Source organism: Chiloscyllium plagiosum, unplaced genomic scaffold (assembly GCF_037043375.1).
Source record: "Chiloscyllium plagiosum isolate Xiang-an unplaced genomic scaffold, Cpla_swu_hap1 HiC_scaffold_31, whole genome shotgun sequence".
NCBI classification, from domain to species: Eukaryota; Metazoa; Chordata; class Chondrichthyes; order Orectolobiformes; family Hemiscylliidae; genus Chiloscyllium; species Chiloscyllium plagiosum.
In genome coordinates this window covers 35,471,461-35,487,694 of record NW_028270169.1, presented here as the reverse complement: position 1 = coordinate 35,487,694, position 16,234 = coordinate 35,471,461, and the positions used below count along the sequence as shown (strand labels likewise).

The following is a 16,234-nucleotide window of genomic DNA, read 5'->3' as shown; positions in this document are numbered from 1 at the left end:
AGCTCAACTGTCCTGGGAGCAGTGCGCTATAAGGTTCTCTCTCAGCCGTCTGTCTCAATGGATGCTTGCATTCTCTTCCTCTCTTTGATGGTCTTCCTGGCCTACTTCAGGAACCTCAGATTCACCTTCACCTTCCCCCTCAAAGGTTTCCTCTCATTCCTGCATCTTCTCCTCAACTACTTTGGAAATGGAGATTGGAGGGACATAGTACAAAGCAAAAATGCAAGACAATCTGTCTGGGTATATTGTGTGGCACTGGAATCTATTTTCAGAAAGCCTGTGGTCCAGTTGATGACAGACCCTGATGGAAGCATTAGGCAGCATTATATTCCTCTTTGGCAATAGTCTGCAGACTCCTTAGGAGGTGTCATCAACCAACTGTGGAGGAGACATCTCTTTTTGCCCAGAGACAGAGGGCCTTTGAAGGAGATTAGCAACTCTGAGTGGTCCAGATCTCAGGAGACACAGAAACTCATTGAATATCTAGTGCAGTCTTGCACTATCTGTCTGCTGTGATCACAAATAATTTGAGTATTAAGGGTTGGAACCCTTTCATGTTCAGGAAGGGCACTATGTGGAGAGCTATTGATTGTATCCTAAACTGAAGCTGAACCAGAGGGAGCTCCCTAATGCTGTGGCGTAAAAGGGGAGACCTCCAGCACAGATGCGCAGATGAAGAGTGAATAGTGGTTCATCAAAAGATTGTGACATCAAGTTCCATCAGGACATATTGAGAATTGTGACTTAGGATAAGTGCAGTCCTACTTCAAGAAGATGGGTCACACAAAGCATTCAAAAGACTAAAGTGAACTGAAGGAGATACATATGTGAAGAAGGAAGGGTAGTTATATATATTTTCATAGTTGAAACTGTTTGTGAATCTTTGAATCTTTGTTTGAGGAAGTTTGATTTTGATAAAAACTGAGTTATTGTTGACTATAGAAACCTGGCTGATATTTTCATAATACAGTATCTGACACAGTCTGAGACCAATAAATATATGAATATTTTTAATCAACCTGTTTAGGTATGCTACAAGACAACTCCAGAGAAGGTGGGATCTGAACCTTGATCTCCTGACCAGGTAGGGACACCAACACTGCACCACAACTTTTGAGACCTTTATAACTGTCCATACTACCAGCTGGTTAAATCTAACATTTGTTGTTACCAGTGAAGGAATGGGACTATAAAAGGAGACTATGTAACCCACTAATTTTGGATGTAACACCCCAATGACTCTTCATTCTCCCCTTGTTTCAATTGAGCCCCTGTGTTATGATTAATAATGCCTTACCTTCAGTTCCTGACACCCTTGCAAACCCTCTCACATCACTATATCAAGGTCAGACTGACAATAACTTGCCTTGACTCCCCACTCTTTGAGACCAATCAGTCACCTCCCCCATCCTATGATATCCCACCCGATTCAATTGCCCTTTTGACTGTAAACCATTCCCTCAACTAGAGGATATAACCAGAGCAATCCATAGAAGGGAGCTGCCTCAATGCCAGTTATACCCTACAAACCCCTTGGGTTCTGTACACACACCTTTCCCTTACCCCCAACAACTGGCTAGCAAGGCCCATTCCTCCCCAGACAAATCATTAAACCCCCAAGGTGATTTTGCTTGACATTCAGCACAAACAGTGGCCCAATATTCAGACTGAAAAGGTCATTGATCCGTGACTTGAGTTGGAGTAAATACTCAATTGACCATAGCCAAGGCTCTAAACTAGAAACCAGCCAGCCCCTGAGTTGATTGTGGTGATAGCCTTCTTGTGGATAGGTCACCGTGCTTTTCATGCACATGTTTTGTGCTTGCCAGGTACAGGTACCGGTTCTGATGCTGACACAACACTGCGCCAGGTAGCAAGATGTAATCCACTGGCCACCCCTTCACCCTGACACTTCACTGTGTTGCTACGGTCACATGTTTCTGCCTTGCTTTCTGACCTATAGGACAACCCTCTCCCATAAGTGGCCTGCTTCCCCTCAGCACGAAAGTGGCATCTAGGTGGCAAAAGCTGTGACCTGATCCTGGTGCACTGAGCTGCCACCTGTGAACCAGTAGCTGCTGCATTCCCATTCTCAAACTGGTAAATTGGTGAGGTAAAAGGGGAATATGGGTTTGGGATGGGGAGGGAATCAGAGTGCAGTAAGCATTTCCCTTTAATGTAACTTGTGAGGCACCCTCACAAAGTTGGTGCACACACTGAGGCTGAGGCTGAATGAAAGATTCAACCCATTAATTCTGTTTGTTCACTCTTCATAGATATCACATGCTGAGAATTTTCAGCATTTTCTGTTTTTATTACAGCTTATAGTGCAATATGATAGTAATACTTAACATTTTGAAATAATGCCATCAGGGCAGATAGAAATTGACTGTTTCCTCTATTTGAAATGTTAAGTACAAGGGGCCAAGAATGAGACACAAAATTATATTAAATGTAAGCAATTGAGAACAGAAGACAGGAAAAGTATCTTCACAGAGTGTTATGACTGTGGGATGTCCACTCCCTAAACAAGTGATTTTGGCAAACTGTATCAACATAGAGTCATACAACGCGGAAACAAAGCCTTGGGCCCAACTCAGCCGTGTCTGCCACATGTCCTAAACTGATCTTATCCCATTTGCCAGCATTTCGCTCATATCACTTTAAACTCTGCCTATTCATGTATCCATCCAGATAATTTTTAAATGTTGTTATTGCACCCACCTTCACCATTTTCTCTGGCAGCTCATTCCATACATGCATCACCCTCTGCGTGAAAAGGTTTCCCTTCAAGTCCCTTTTTAAATCTTCCCTCTGCCTCACCTTAAATCCTACCCCTCTACCCTTCGAAAAAGACCTCAGAATTTTATAAATCTTTAAGGTCATCCCTCAGCCTCCAACACACCAGTGGAATTAAGTTATTTTGAAGGACAAAGGTAAGGAGATTGAAGACAGATAGGCACAGGATTGGTTAGTTGGATTGGAATGGCTTATCTGCCTGGGGGGTTAATATTGATTTAGACTGGTCAGGCTGAATGGACTATTTCCATGTTGTAATTTTAATGTACAAATCCAGGAATTTTATCCTGGTAGGTTTGGAAATACTTATAAGTTAGTACAGATATCTGGTACATAATCCTTTTGATCTTGTGCACTTTCACATATGAATGAAATAGCTGGAAATATTGGCAGATGTTCAGATCCCATGCCTACCAGAGCTCAGACCAAGCTAGGGTACCAGACAATGTGAGGTTACCTTCCCATTAGTATTCTACAGAGTCTTCATGATATTGTGCTCTGACCTTAACAAAATATAAAGAGATAACTTGTGCTCTTATCAGATGTCAAAACAACACTGTTGCATTGATCATGATTGATTCAATAGCACTGCGAAAAAGAATTAAAGGTTTAGAACAAATGCATCTTACTGTGTTCTTCAATTTTTATTGTATGTCTGAAAGCTACTACTGACTAAAGAAATCAACGAGCATTTGGCTCATTTAAATACCCTACATAATAGGCATAGCAATATGCTGCATCACTTAAAAAGATAGAGTTTAAATAATAGCTCCATTATTCAATGAATTTTATTTTATAAATACATTTTATTAATTTTAAACTTGCAGAATTAAAACCTCCTTCCATAGATGTCAAAATGACTATCTCACTTTTGGGTGGCCTCTCTGCATACATTTGCAGCTCATTAGTTGCACATCTCACTGGAATTGACTTCCTCTTTCCAATCAAAATACCTACCAACACAGAAATACCCTTAAATATCCCAAAATATTCACATCCTGCTCATTGGTTTTGATTTGAACATCCTATCAACATCCTAGAGGTTATCACTAACCAGAAGCTGAACTGGGCTAACCATATAAATAAAGATGAAAGTCACCAAAATCTTATCACACCATTGGGCCATCATTAGGGAGAGATGATTGGTGGGTGGTTTAACTTGAGGCTCAGGTGAGGGGAGAGGCTGAGAAGATGAGTCCTTCATGATAATCTCAGCCAATGCAGGAATAGAAACCACACTGTTGGCTTCACAAAGCAGCCTTCCAGCCAATATAAACACTGTGGCTGCAAGAAACAGGTCAGAAGTTGGAAATTTTGCAACAAGTAACTCACCCTCTGACTCCTCAAAACCTGTCTACAATCTGCAAGACATAAGTAAAGAGTACAATGGAATATTCTCCACTCATCTGCATGAATGCAGCTCCATTGACACTCAAGATGCTTTCCACCAACCTACCTGATTAGCAGCCATTCACTACTTTAAACATTTCCTCCCTCCACAATGGAGGCTCAAGGCAGCACAGTGTATAATAATTACAAGGTGCATTGTAGCTCCTCATCACGGTTCCTTTGACTGGATTCTTTAAACCCAGAACCTTTGCCATCGAGAACAGGAAGAGGAAGCAAGTGAACGCCACTACCTGTAAGATCGCTCCCAAACCTGATTTCAAATGGCATCACCAATCCTTCACTGTCTCTGGGTCAAAATCTTGTTACTTCCTCACAGAACTATGGGTGTACCTACACCACATGCACTTCAGCATTTCAAAGGAAGAAACTCACCAGCACCTTCTCCATTCCAGCAATTAGAAATGGGTAATAAATGCTGTTCTAATCAGCAGTACTCAGTTCCCATGAATTAATAATTTCTTAAAGCCTTGCAGCACCATATTGTTTTTTATGCATATTGCGACTTGGATATGATTAATATAATTGCCACTGTAAATCATCAAAGTGTAAGTACATTTGAACAGATGTTTTAGATGATAGGTGTTCAGTTTAGTTTGTGACATTTTACTGCACCTGATGGATTGAAGACAGGGACTGAAGACAGAATGGAAATCTTCTGCACACTGCAGCTAGAAGCTACTGCAGTCAAGCCAATCATGCTGCTATGCTGCAAGTCAGAAAAGATTCAGATTGCAAGGTATATACTTCACTCATCAAAACTTACCAGGGCATTTGAATGTGAAAATTGCATAGTAAATTATGCAATTCAAGATATGAAAGATTTTAAGGTAAATAGTAAGAGATTGTTTCACTGATTCATAAGTCAGGATAAAAGAACCATACAATAAGAATTATCACAAGAGAAATAAAGATGAGCAGATAGGACACTTCTTTCCTACATAGGGAGTGAATGAATTCACTAAATTCTATACAAGAAACTGCAGAAGTAGAAGTTATAATATCATTGAATAGGGAATCAGCGAAATGGTTGGAAATGATGAATAAGAAAGGATAATTAGGTTCCTGCAGTTGGGGAGCTAGTACTGACACTGGCAGAATTGAATGCATGACCTTTTCCTGTGCTGTAATTTCTGTGATTCTACAAAGGGGAGAAAAGCGAGCAATGTAATTTAAAATTTCAATTGATGCAAATGCTGAAATGCTCAACAATGCTGGATGAAAAATGACCATGTTCGATGTCATTCACTTTCTGCCACCCTGATAGTTGCCTGATATAAAAATAATAACATTGTTGGCTGACCACAGCAATCAATTTTGTTTGACTACAGTTGTACAATTGCCATATTCCAAAGACAAATGAAAACATAGCAAGCATACGTTTAGCTGTATGGAAACCAGATATGGCTGGCCTCCAGTGAATTGCAGCCTGACTTTGAAAAGTTGGAATAACTCAATTTCATCAACTATTTCAAAAGGGTGGTTATTGAGATGGGTTACTTTTTAAATTAAATATATTAATTTGCCCATTCAAAGTACTACTACTCTGTTTAAACACAATGAAATTAAAAACTATTCGAGCCATGCTAGAATTTATAAGTATCTCTATTTCTTGTAAATTCAGGAGAAATTTCATGCCTAACCTCATCTAGTCCTATAACCCTTCATGACTTTTTCTCTTCTCCAATTCTAGATTTTTGTGCACCTCTGATTTTCTCCCCAACTAGTGGCCATGGTTTCAGCTACCTAGACTCTTAGGCTCTGCAATTCTCTTCTCAACCCCTCCACCTTGCAACCTCTCTCCTCCCATTAGGTACTTCTTAAAATATATCTGTTTGACCAGAGTTTTACTCATCAAACTGAATATCTCCTTATGTGGTTAGCTCTCAAATTTTGTTTAATAATTTGAAGTGCCTGGAATATTTTGATATATTAAGGGTGTTATAAACTAAAGGTACATACTATAATCCACCAGATAGCAGGAATATGAACTTTGATTATTTACAGTCTGGGATTGTAAGTGTGTGAAGAGCAAAGAGATAGAGGAATTGCTGAAATACGTGCAAGAGATGTGTTTTGAGCAGCGTGCTTGCAGTCCAAAAAGGAAGGAAGCAGAATCAGTAGATCATGTTACATTGAGGAAGCACTTCGAGAAGATGGATCACAAAACCATCAGGTTTAGTGTTGTTATGGAAAAGACAAGGAACAATTCAGCATAAAAATGTTTCAATAAAGGAAAACTAACTGCAGTAATTTGAAAAGAAATTTGGTACAGTTGTATGGAATTGATTTGGAAAACAATATCGTACAATGGGAGGCATTCAAAGTGAAAATAGTTTAGTTGGAAAATAGATACATTTCTATGAAGGTGAAAGGTAGGTTATCCAGGGTGACGGCTTGCTGGATAACTACAGAAATATAGATTGAAATAAGGTTTCGACAATTGCTTGTGTCATAACATAACACAGCAGAGATTCAGGCTTAAATGTAGAAAGAGCAGACATCTAAAAACTGAAGTAAATGAGGCAACGAATGGACATGACAATAGATTAGCAGCTACCATTAAAGGACACTTAAAGATAATTTACAAATGCAATTTTTAATAAAAAGACCATTCAAAGGAAGGTTGGAGCTGATCAGGGAGAAAAATATTCTTGTGAGGACCAAGATGTGACTTGAGATATTAAATGAGTACTTTCCAATGTAAGTAAATGAAAAATTGAAGGCAGTCTCTGCTATGCATTGAAAACATACATCACAGCAGGCACGCTGTAGCGTCTGTATGCTCATTGAAGAATTTGATGCTCAATATACCTGATAGAATCTGAGGGCATTTCTGTTCCAAGTAACTTTATGAATATCTTGGATAATTGAATATGAATGATGCAAAGCACACTAAGTTTCACAAATTCACATTGTGATAGAAACCATAGGATTTATTTGCATCATTTTTTATGATATTGGTTGTGAGTCAATGGTCAAATGTAAAAGTGAAATACTGCTCCCAATGTTCACAAACCCACAGGTGAAGGATTATATCATACCACCTGCAGATTGCAGTCCCTGGCCTCCACAGTTGATGGAGTCAAAAAGTATGGCACTGGAAAGGCACAGCAGGTCAGGAAGCATCCGAGGAGCAGGAGAGTCAAGGTTTCGAGCATAAGACCTTCATCAGGATTCCTGATAAAGGGCTTATGCCCGAAATGTCAACTCTCCTGCTCCTCGGATGATGCCTGACCTGCTGTGCTTTTCCAGCAACACACTTTTTGACTTTGATCTCCAGCATCTGTGGTCCTCACTTTCTCCAAAGTTGTTTGTCGGGCAACTGTACACATGCAACTGCAGATGAGGGATTATGCTTCCCACACTGTTCTTACGCAGAGAGTGACATTGTTATGCATGAAATGTAGTAACATTGACTATGATGCGTAAATGCATTCCCGCTTCGGGACATTAATCCCCAGTAAGAAATACAAGGTCCATTTGTTCCTACGCAGGTGGCCATTTTGATGGTCATCTTTGCATTTGAACAAATTACTGCAAGTATTTCAAGCTGATACATGTTCACATAAACCAGATAAAGGGTACAAAAAGACCCACTCACCCAATGTTTTTTGTGTATTACAAAATGTATATTTTGCATTCAACCAAAAGCCACAGAATCTCTTAGGAAGGTGAAAAACTATGTGAAAGCCCAGGCTATTTAAGGAAAGAAATCTGGAAAATTCTGGACCTTTGGGAATATTTATATTACCCATATGAATACAGAGTCTCATTCCTTCAAAAGCTAAGAGAAATTAAAATTTAGTTTTAATTTATCTCTATGTCTCTTGCCTGTCTCATTCAATCCCAACTGTTTTGTCTTACTTTGTTGTCTGGACATCATTTAAATCCAATTCATATTTACAGTTCTTGGTTTATAATTCCTGGCTGAGACTCAGCAGCAGGATTTTAATAACACTGGAATGAAAAGCTGGAAGGTGTGTAGGCCGGTGAAATCACAGTACAGCTGTAATTCACTGGGATGGTTCTCCAGCATAGTCTTGCTATTGGAGATGATTCTCCCCTCTCCCAGTCCTGCTGAATCATCAGAGCTGTCAGGCCTCTGATTCGACTGCTGGAATGGTTCCACCAATGGCCATCTAAGAAGCTGTCTCCAGCGATATTTCCCATCTAATCCCACTGCCTAACCACACAGGCTCGTGACCTGTGTATGACCCCAAAGTTGGGATGTCGCCCTACTGGAAAATCCTGGACTGCATGTCATAGTGACGATTCTTTAGTCTGAGGCTTTGTCGAGCCACTTCAGTTTCTTCCCCACCCAGAGTACCACAAATACCCACCAGAGAGTGTCCACTTGAAATTTAGCAGGTTTCTGTTCAAACATTGACCGCAAACATTTGTGGACTGCTATTAGCAAGGTTAAACATGAGCAGTGTTCCTTTGCCATTGACTACCAAGTCAGGGCTACTACCTGAATATGATTCAATATTCACTGGTCAGTTTGCAGCACTGGACCCATGTGGTTAGTGTTATGAGTGCTGACAGTGAGTGACCACATGACAACAGTCCCATTGGCAATCAATAATTTGGTTTCTACCCTGGCGTCACTAAATCCAAAAATGGCCTGTTACTGTCCTGTCTTCTTCCTGATTAACACTTAATATGTTGACCACCCAAAAAGAGATGATACATAGTTCTCATCAGTTCTGCTGCTGTAGCTGCCTCTATTAAATGGTGCCCTCAATGTTAAGTACTCCAAGACAGAGCATTAGTTTCAGGTAAATGACAAGTTTTTTAAAAAAAACTTGTCCAACCATCTCCATTAATTTTCTCCTATTCCAGAATAGCCCTTTATTACTTGACCAGTGACATTTGAAGTGCAACTCCTGTCAAAGCACATGTTTTCAAAGAAGAATTAGAAATGTTATACATTAATTTTCAATTAGCATTCTTAAAGCTCAGGGAAAGAGAAAATGTTCATTTAACTCTGTTATTTAACAATCATGGATGAGTTCAGGTAATTGAAATCCATTTTGAACTGAACAGGAGTTGATAACGTGTAATCTGTTTCCATTGGATTTTTTTTTTAGTGTTGCCAAATGTTGCAGCATTTGTTATCCATTTCTAATTGCCCCCAGAAAGTCTTGCCAGACTATTTCAGTGATAGTTAAGTCAATCATATTGCTCTGGATTTGGATGCTGGGCCAGGACAGCAAATGCCCCATTGGACTTGAATAAACTGATGGGTTTTTATGATAAATGATTATTTCATAATTTATTGTCTCCATTGCTCAGAATAGCTTTCAGTTCTAGAATTTACTAATTGAATGTAAATTCCACTAACTGCCATATCTCTACAAAACTATCATGGATTTTGAGATTACTGGTCCAGTTTTATTGCCACCATGCCACTGTCTCCCATAACTAAATTAACGGAATTTAGTTTGACAATCATTTACAAAGGCCTCAAGAAAATAATAAAATCCAAGTGGAACTCTGAATGGAATACTTTTCTAGGCCAGCAATCACCTTCAGGTCAAAAAAGGAGAATAGAAGCCTGTCAAAGTATCTGAGTCACAGAGTACACAATGCCTTCAATGAGCATTTCCTAGCAATCCAGCCTTCATTTTTAGTGGCATCATTCCAATTCCATTTGAAAACTCAATAGTTAAGGAATTAATGCATTCTTAAACATTGCTACTAACCCAAACAAAAAGAGCACGCTGCACATGTTGTCACTCACCTAGTTGGTCGATAGTCTGGGATAGATCGATCCAGTGAAATCTTGTTACTCAGATACGTATTGTATCCATACTTTTCATAGGCTCCTGCAGCTTCTCCTTCTTCTTCATTAGTGAGTGTAGCTGGCAATCCTCCCTGTCCACGTCCTCCAAAGCCTTCAATCAGTCCAAGAGATTTTGATAAGCCTAAGTGGGAGTCAACATCATGAAAATGGGCCACAGTAAGTACATCATCTTGCAAATTTTATATAGATTTTTTTCAGATGGTCTTACTTTTCCTTGGAAAAGAAAGCCATTCACAACAGTACCTATGTGTTGATGTGAGAACTTAACACAGATTGAAGACAAAAAAGGATAATAAAACTTCCAAATTCTTTAATCCTTGGTGCCTCAACCATCAATCTAGTTTGGCAGGAACGAAAAAGACTTGCAAAATGTCACATAGGCTTCATGGGAGGAGAACTAAGACTTGCTGCGCTCGTTTTACAGGGTCAGAATAGAGCCACAGTTCTAAAGTAAACTGAAACTCCTGCCACCCATATCGGGCCAGAGGTATTCAGAATCACCTTGCGGTCACCTAAAGTGTTTGCTAAGCCCTTTACTGCCATTTCTTGGGGCCTACCATCTGTTTTAAGACTTTGCCCAGAAATATGTTAGTTCGTTAAAGAAAGGTTTCCATCAAAAACGTAAATTTTTTTTAACTTCACGAGGAGCCAGGTCTCCACTCAGGCTCCATGTCATCCCAACGAGTTGAAGATGGCCTGCACCTGTCTCTCCCCCAAAGGCTGTTTACTCGCGGGCCTATGTCAGTGAGACAGCTGGGCCAAATTGGGCATCTTCAAACTGCCAGACTGTTCTCAACATCAACTGATCTGCATCTGCAGCTCAAATGAATTTTTTTAAAAATTCATTCACAATGAAGGCGTCATCCCTAATTGCCCAGAAGGAAGTTAAGAATCAACCACATTGCTTTGAGTCTGGAGTCACATGGAAGCCAGACTGGGTGAGGATGGTAGTTTCCTTCCTAAAAAGACACTAGTGAACCAGATGGGTTTTTCCTAACATATGACAGTGTCTTCATGGTCATCACTAGACTCTTAATTGCAGATTTTTAAAATATATTTTAAATTCAAATTCCACCATCTGTCATGGTGGGATTCAAAGCCAGGTCTCCATAACATAACCTGGATCTCTGAATTAACGGTCCAGCAATAATACCACTAGGCCATTTCTTCCCCCTATCTGCTGTTGACGTTTGAAGTTTGAGGGTAAATTTCAGCCAAGTTGCAAACCTCTGTCTTTTAAATTGATCATCTCACTCCCTCTCCCTCACTCTGAGAAAACAAAACAGGCTGAAACAAATTTCTATCTCAAGACTTCAGTTTTAATATTTCGAAGCAATTGCTTAGATGAAAACTCCAGTTAGTGATTTGACCTTTAAATCATTCCCCAGTGATTCAACCTTTCATTCACGTAACAGTTAATCTGACAAGAGCACATCTATTCCATGTAAAAATTTATTCACTCTTTCATTTCTATTACCACTGAAGATTTTCTCTTTAAAATGGGAACTCAGTTCCCACTGTGATTGAATCTGACCTGGAGTCTCTCATCGTCAATTACTCAATATGACCTAAAATCCTTTAAAATTCATTATTTATACTTCAATGTAAAAGGCTGAGAATATCCTGTGTTAGATCATTCTGAATAATTACTGGACCCAGAATTTTCCTTTGCTAAGTGTTTGGTTTTGCAATCACAACTTCAGTACACAGGATCATTCTTAAAGTCAGGAATTTATTTTGAGTGGGATTATTTCCCATTGATGGATATCTATATTAATTGATGTTGTTCAAAATGAGAATCTGCCACATATTTCCAATTATTTTTGAGGCTCCCTTTTAAACTTAGTCACTTTTTTTGCATTTTCCACCCCTTCATTCATTTTTGCCCCCATTTTACGTGCAAAACATAGTCAGCATAAATGGTTTGCAAATGCCAGCACTTCCTCTTGTTCATTTGCCCAGCACCTCGGACAAGATCTCCATTTGGCAGTTTTTAATTGCCTGCACATCCTGATATTCTGACCAATTCTAGATCTCTAATCGACTTGTTCATTGATGTTATTACACATCTATGGAGCAGAAGGACTTGAACTCGAATTTGAACCCAGGCCTCCTGGTCCAGAATTAGGGACACTAGTTTCACATGAGAAATCTGTGAAGCAATGTATTTGGAGATTGCAGGTTGAAGCATGGTCAATTAATCAGGAGGCCAACACATGAAGCAACATAGACATATTGCCATTTCTGGAGTAGTTTGAACTTATAATTGTAATATGTGAAAGATGTTGTGCATGTGTCAAGCTTTCAAACCTCAAAGGAACACTTATCATGTTCTAGATTGGATGTGAATCTATTCAATTAATGTGTAAATGGCTCAATCACATATTGTCATTCCAAATTTAGCATCAGTATAACAGATGCTGAATTTATGGAGCGTAAGCCAAAGGTATCAAAGATAACTTATAATGTGAGCATAGCCTTTGCATTTAGCAGAAAAGCATTAGCTTACCTCTTCTCAATGTGAAACATAGAAACATAGAACAGTACAGCACAGGAACAGGCCCTTCAGTCAACCAGTTCGATGCTGACCATGGTGCCATTCTCCACCAATCCTATCTACTTCCACACGGTCCATAATACTCTATTTCCCGCATGTTCATGTGGTTGTCTAAATGCCTCTTAAACATTGCCATCTTTTCTGCTTCTACAACTTCTGCTGACAATGCATTTCAGCACTTACCACCCTCTGTATAAAAAACGCTCCTCATACATCTCCTTTAAACCATTCCCTTCTCACCTTTAACCTCTGCCCCGAAGTATTTGACATATCCACCAATGGGAAAAAGACTCCAGCTATCCACCCTATTCATGCCTCTCACCTTTTCATATACTTCTGTCAGGTTGCCTCTTAGCCTCCGGTGCTGTAGCGAAAACAACCCAAGTTTGACCAACCTCTCCTTACAGCTAATACACTTCAATCCAGGCAACATCATGGTAAATCTCCTACATTCTTATCATTCTCCATAACTATCTTAAAACTTATGAATTATGATCACTGTTCCCAAAATGCTTTCAGACTGAAACTTAGATCATTTAGCCAGGCTCACCCTCCAAAAATCTTCTTTGTGATTGAACACCAGAATATTTGACAAAAGTTGATTTGTAACAAATTCTGAAAGAAATGGAAATTCAAATCTCGAAAAAACATGACTTCTGCTAGCAAAATCATATTTTTTTTAAAAAGTCATTTCTCCATCATTCCATTACTTCTAATTCATGGATGAGTTTCTGCTGCTTCACAGTGCCCATGTCAGGTTTGACGGCAGTGTGTTCTAAGATACATTTATTTAATCAGGAGTCTCTTAGCCAGTGAACATCTGATCTCTAAAATCATCATTCAAGACAGGATGCAAGCGACCCTCCAAGGCAACAGATTCCTCCTCTTTCTCTGAATCCATGCATAAATTCCATCCTTGGACCTTGAGTGGACCTATCCTTTCCCTGGTTACGCTTTTACTTCTAATATACTTATAAAATGCCTTGGGATTCTCCTTAATCCCACTTGTCAAGTACATCTCATGGTCTCTTCTGGCCACCTTCATTTCTTGTTTAAGTTCTTTTTGGCTTCCATTATATTCCTTTATATTTGATCGCAATTTCCTAAACCTTACGCATGCTTCCTTTTTGACTCAAATTTCAAGACCTCTTTTCATCCAAGGTTCCCAAATTCTGCCATCCTTATCTCTCACCCTCATAGAGTTTTGGTCCTGGAATCTGATCTTTAAAAGGCTCCCACTCTGGCACCACCAGATGTAGCTGCTAATTCAGGCTCTCTTACTGACTGTGGCATTCCCCTTCTACTTACTGTAAACAATCCCTGAGGTGGATGTGTCTGAGTTAATGTTTGTGACAGAACAGCAACAAGTGTTGGATGAATGCAATTTGCCCTGCCTGGAATTGTCCTTGAACAGATGTTACAGTGAATTTCCTCATGAGGAGCATTATAGGGACTAGGGCAACATCACCAGCTGTTGTACTGGCTACAATGCAAACTCAGCTCACTGGTTTAAATATTCCATTCTGCCTGTGACAGCACATGAAATATTATAGACTGAGGGAGTAGTTTATCCAGCAACATCAGTACATTCTTACAGCTATCCTTCAATGGAGGGCTAAAAACAGCCAAAGAAAAATCAGAGATGATAAGTGTGGCCTTCTGTGGCATGATTTTGAGGTCCTAATCAAGAATAACTTAGATTTATGTAGACTTTTAATGTCATTCAAAAGCAAAATCTGACACTGAGCCACTGGAAGAGATATTGAGTAGAATTGGACTTAATTAGACTTGAAGGTGGCACAGCAGATCTCCATCACCTTCCTGCTCCAGCTGGATTCATTTCTGGACAGAACGGCTCAAGCTCCACCTTCCTGATCTACTGCCAATTGAAATCCTTAAGTGGCTAACTAATACATAAGGGCCTTGCAGTGCCTGGGCTGCGATTATTGCAGCCCCAAGATGGGACAGGAAAGAGTCAGCCAACCTGCCTGATTAACCGGTGCGAGTACGGTTGGATGGTGGTAGTGAATGCTGTTGGATGCTCCCTCAATCTGCTCTAATCTGTGCATGTTTGAGGCACATGAACCAAGCCAGGAGTCGGTTAATGAAAGCACCATCTCCTGGCTTCCAGAACCCCTGCCCCAGATACCAACCACTGTGCCACCGTGGGCGGCACGGTGGCACAGTGGTTAGCACTGCTGCCTCACAGCGCCGGAGACCCGGGTTCAATTCCCGCCTCAGGCGACTGACTGTGTGGAGTTTGCACATTCTCCCCGTGTTTGCGTGGGTTTCCTCCGGGTGCTCCGGTTTCCTCCCACAGTCCAAAAGATGTGCAGGTCAGGTCAACTGGCCATGCTAAATTGCCCGTAGTGTTAGGTAAGGGGTAAATGTAGGGGAATGGGTCTGGGTGGGTTGCGCTTCGGCGGGGTGGTGTGGACTTGTTGGGCCGAAGGGCCTGTTTCCATACTGTAAGCAATCTAATCTAATCATAAAACATGCACTGTTCCCATGGGAAATCCTCCATTCTGGGAGTCTGGTTGGGGAATGCTTTATCAATCGCAGCCGTGGACATCACTTTGGTGCTCCAAGGTCTCTGACTGACCAGAAGCTCATGGCAGTTTGGACTTCCTCATCGTACAGTGGAGATGCAGAAATAAATCCACAAAACAACCAGGCAGTTGCTGACTTCACCACCTAATCACTGTGATCGTTTGGGAGAGGTGGAAAAAGGAGAATCTGCAGAGGCAGTTACACACCAGTAACAGAGCCTGTCAGGTCTTCTTCTTTTAAGTTAAATGCAAAGAAAAGGAAACTGATGTGTTAAAGACATGTAGGCAGTTACTGCAGCTTAAAGCATTTCAGCAGCATTTAGAAGACCACTGCAGTGTCTGATTCTTTGGAAGACAATGGCCCAAAATGTTTGGATTCCTCACTTGATTTGTTATTATTAGCAATAAGGCAAAGGAAACACAATGTTTCTGTGACAGCATGGAAAGGCTAACAAAAGGATAATGCAATTCTATGGAGGAAGCTGGCCATAGTAATAAATGCCCCTGAGGTTATTAATCAATTGGTCATTCAATGCCAGCAGATTGTGATGGCGTCCCCAGGGTGGCCTCAGTAAATAGAGACTCTGAGCATCTCAACTAATATAATTATCAAAGCATATTTTCTATGTTCATCCTTATTGTGTAGCCCTGTGTTTCAGAACATGAACTAATTCACTGAAATGTTCCCAGGGAGGCATAAAGTTGTTCACAGCCACTTTGCTTTTGAAATGCTCTTTCACTACCAGCCTGAAGTAGCAAAGATGTGAAAACCTCACTGATGTATTTGCTAACTTCCTGCACCTGTTCTGCTTACTCATATCTTCAGTAGCCTTCTGTTTGTTCGGAAGCAAAGCTTCTTCACACTCTCTTACTTTCCTTTTAAAAGGAGAAACTAGTTTCAGTGAAGATAGGGAGAGAATCACTTCCTAGTTGCCTCCCCATTGAAGATCAGCACATGGGACCCTGAAAGATGGGTGCTGAGGTGGGGGGGGGGGGGGGGGGTTGGACTTGTCAGTAAATACCCCTACTTAAGTTCTTGCTGCTCAAAACCAATCCTTAATCAGAATATATAATTAATGGTGAAATCAACTGCTTATTACAGAAGAGCACTGA

General features: G+C 40.3%; 1 protein-coding gene across 4 annotated transcripts in view; it reads right to left on the bottom strand.

The window, feature by feature from the left end:
• The window catches only part of galnt17 (polypeptide N-acetylgalactosaminyltransferase 17), a 416,264-nt gene that overhangs the window by 358,440 nt on the left and 41,590 nt on the right, over positions 1–16,234 (bottom strand). For all 4 annotated transcript variants that reach the window (XM_087977415.1, XM_087977411.1, XM_087977412.1 and 1 more), the window contains exon 3: positions 9,953–10,136. In XM_087977415.1, the coding sequence (XP_087833541.1) occupies positions 9,953–10,136 (184 nt within the window). The remainder of the gene's footprint in view (positions 1–9,952; positions 10,137–16,234) is intronic.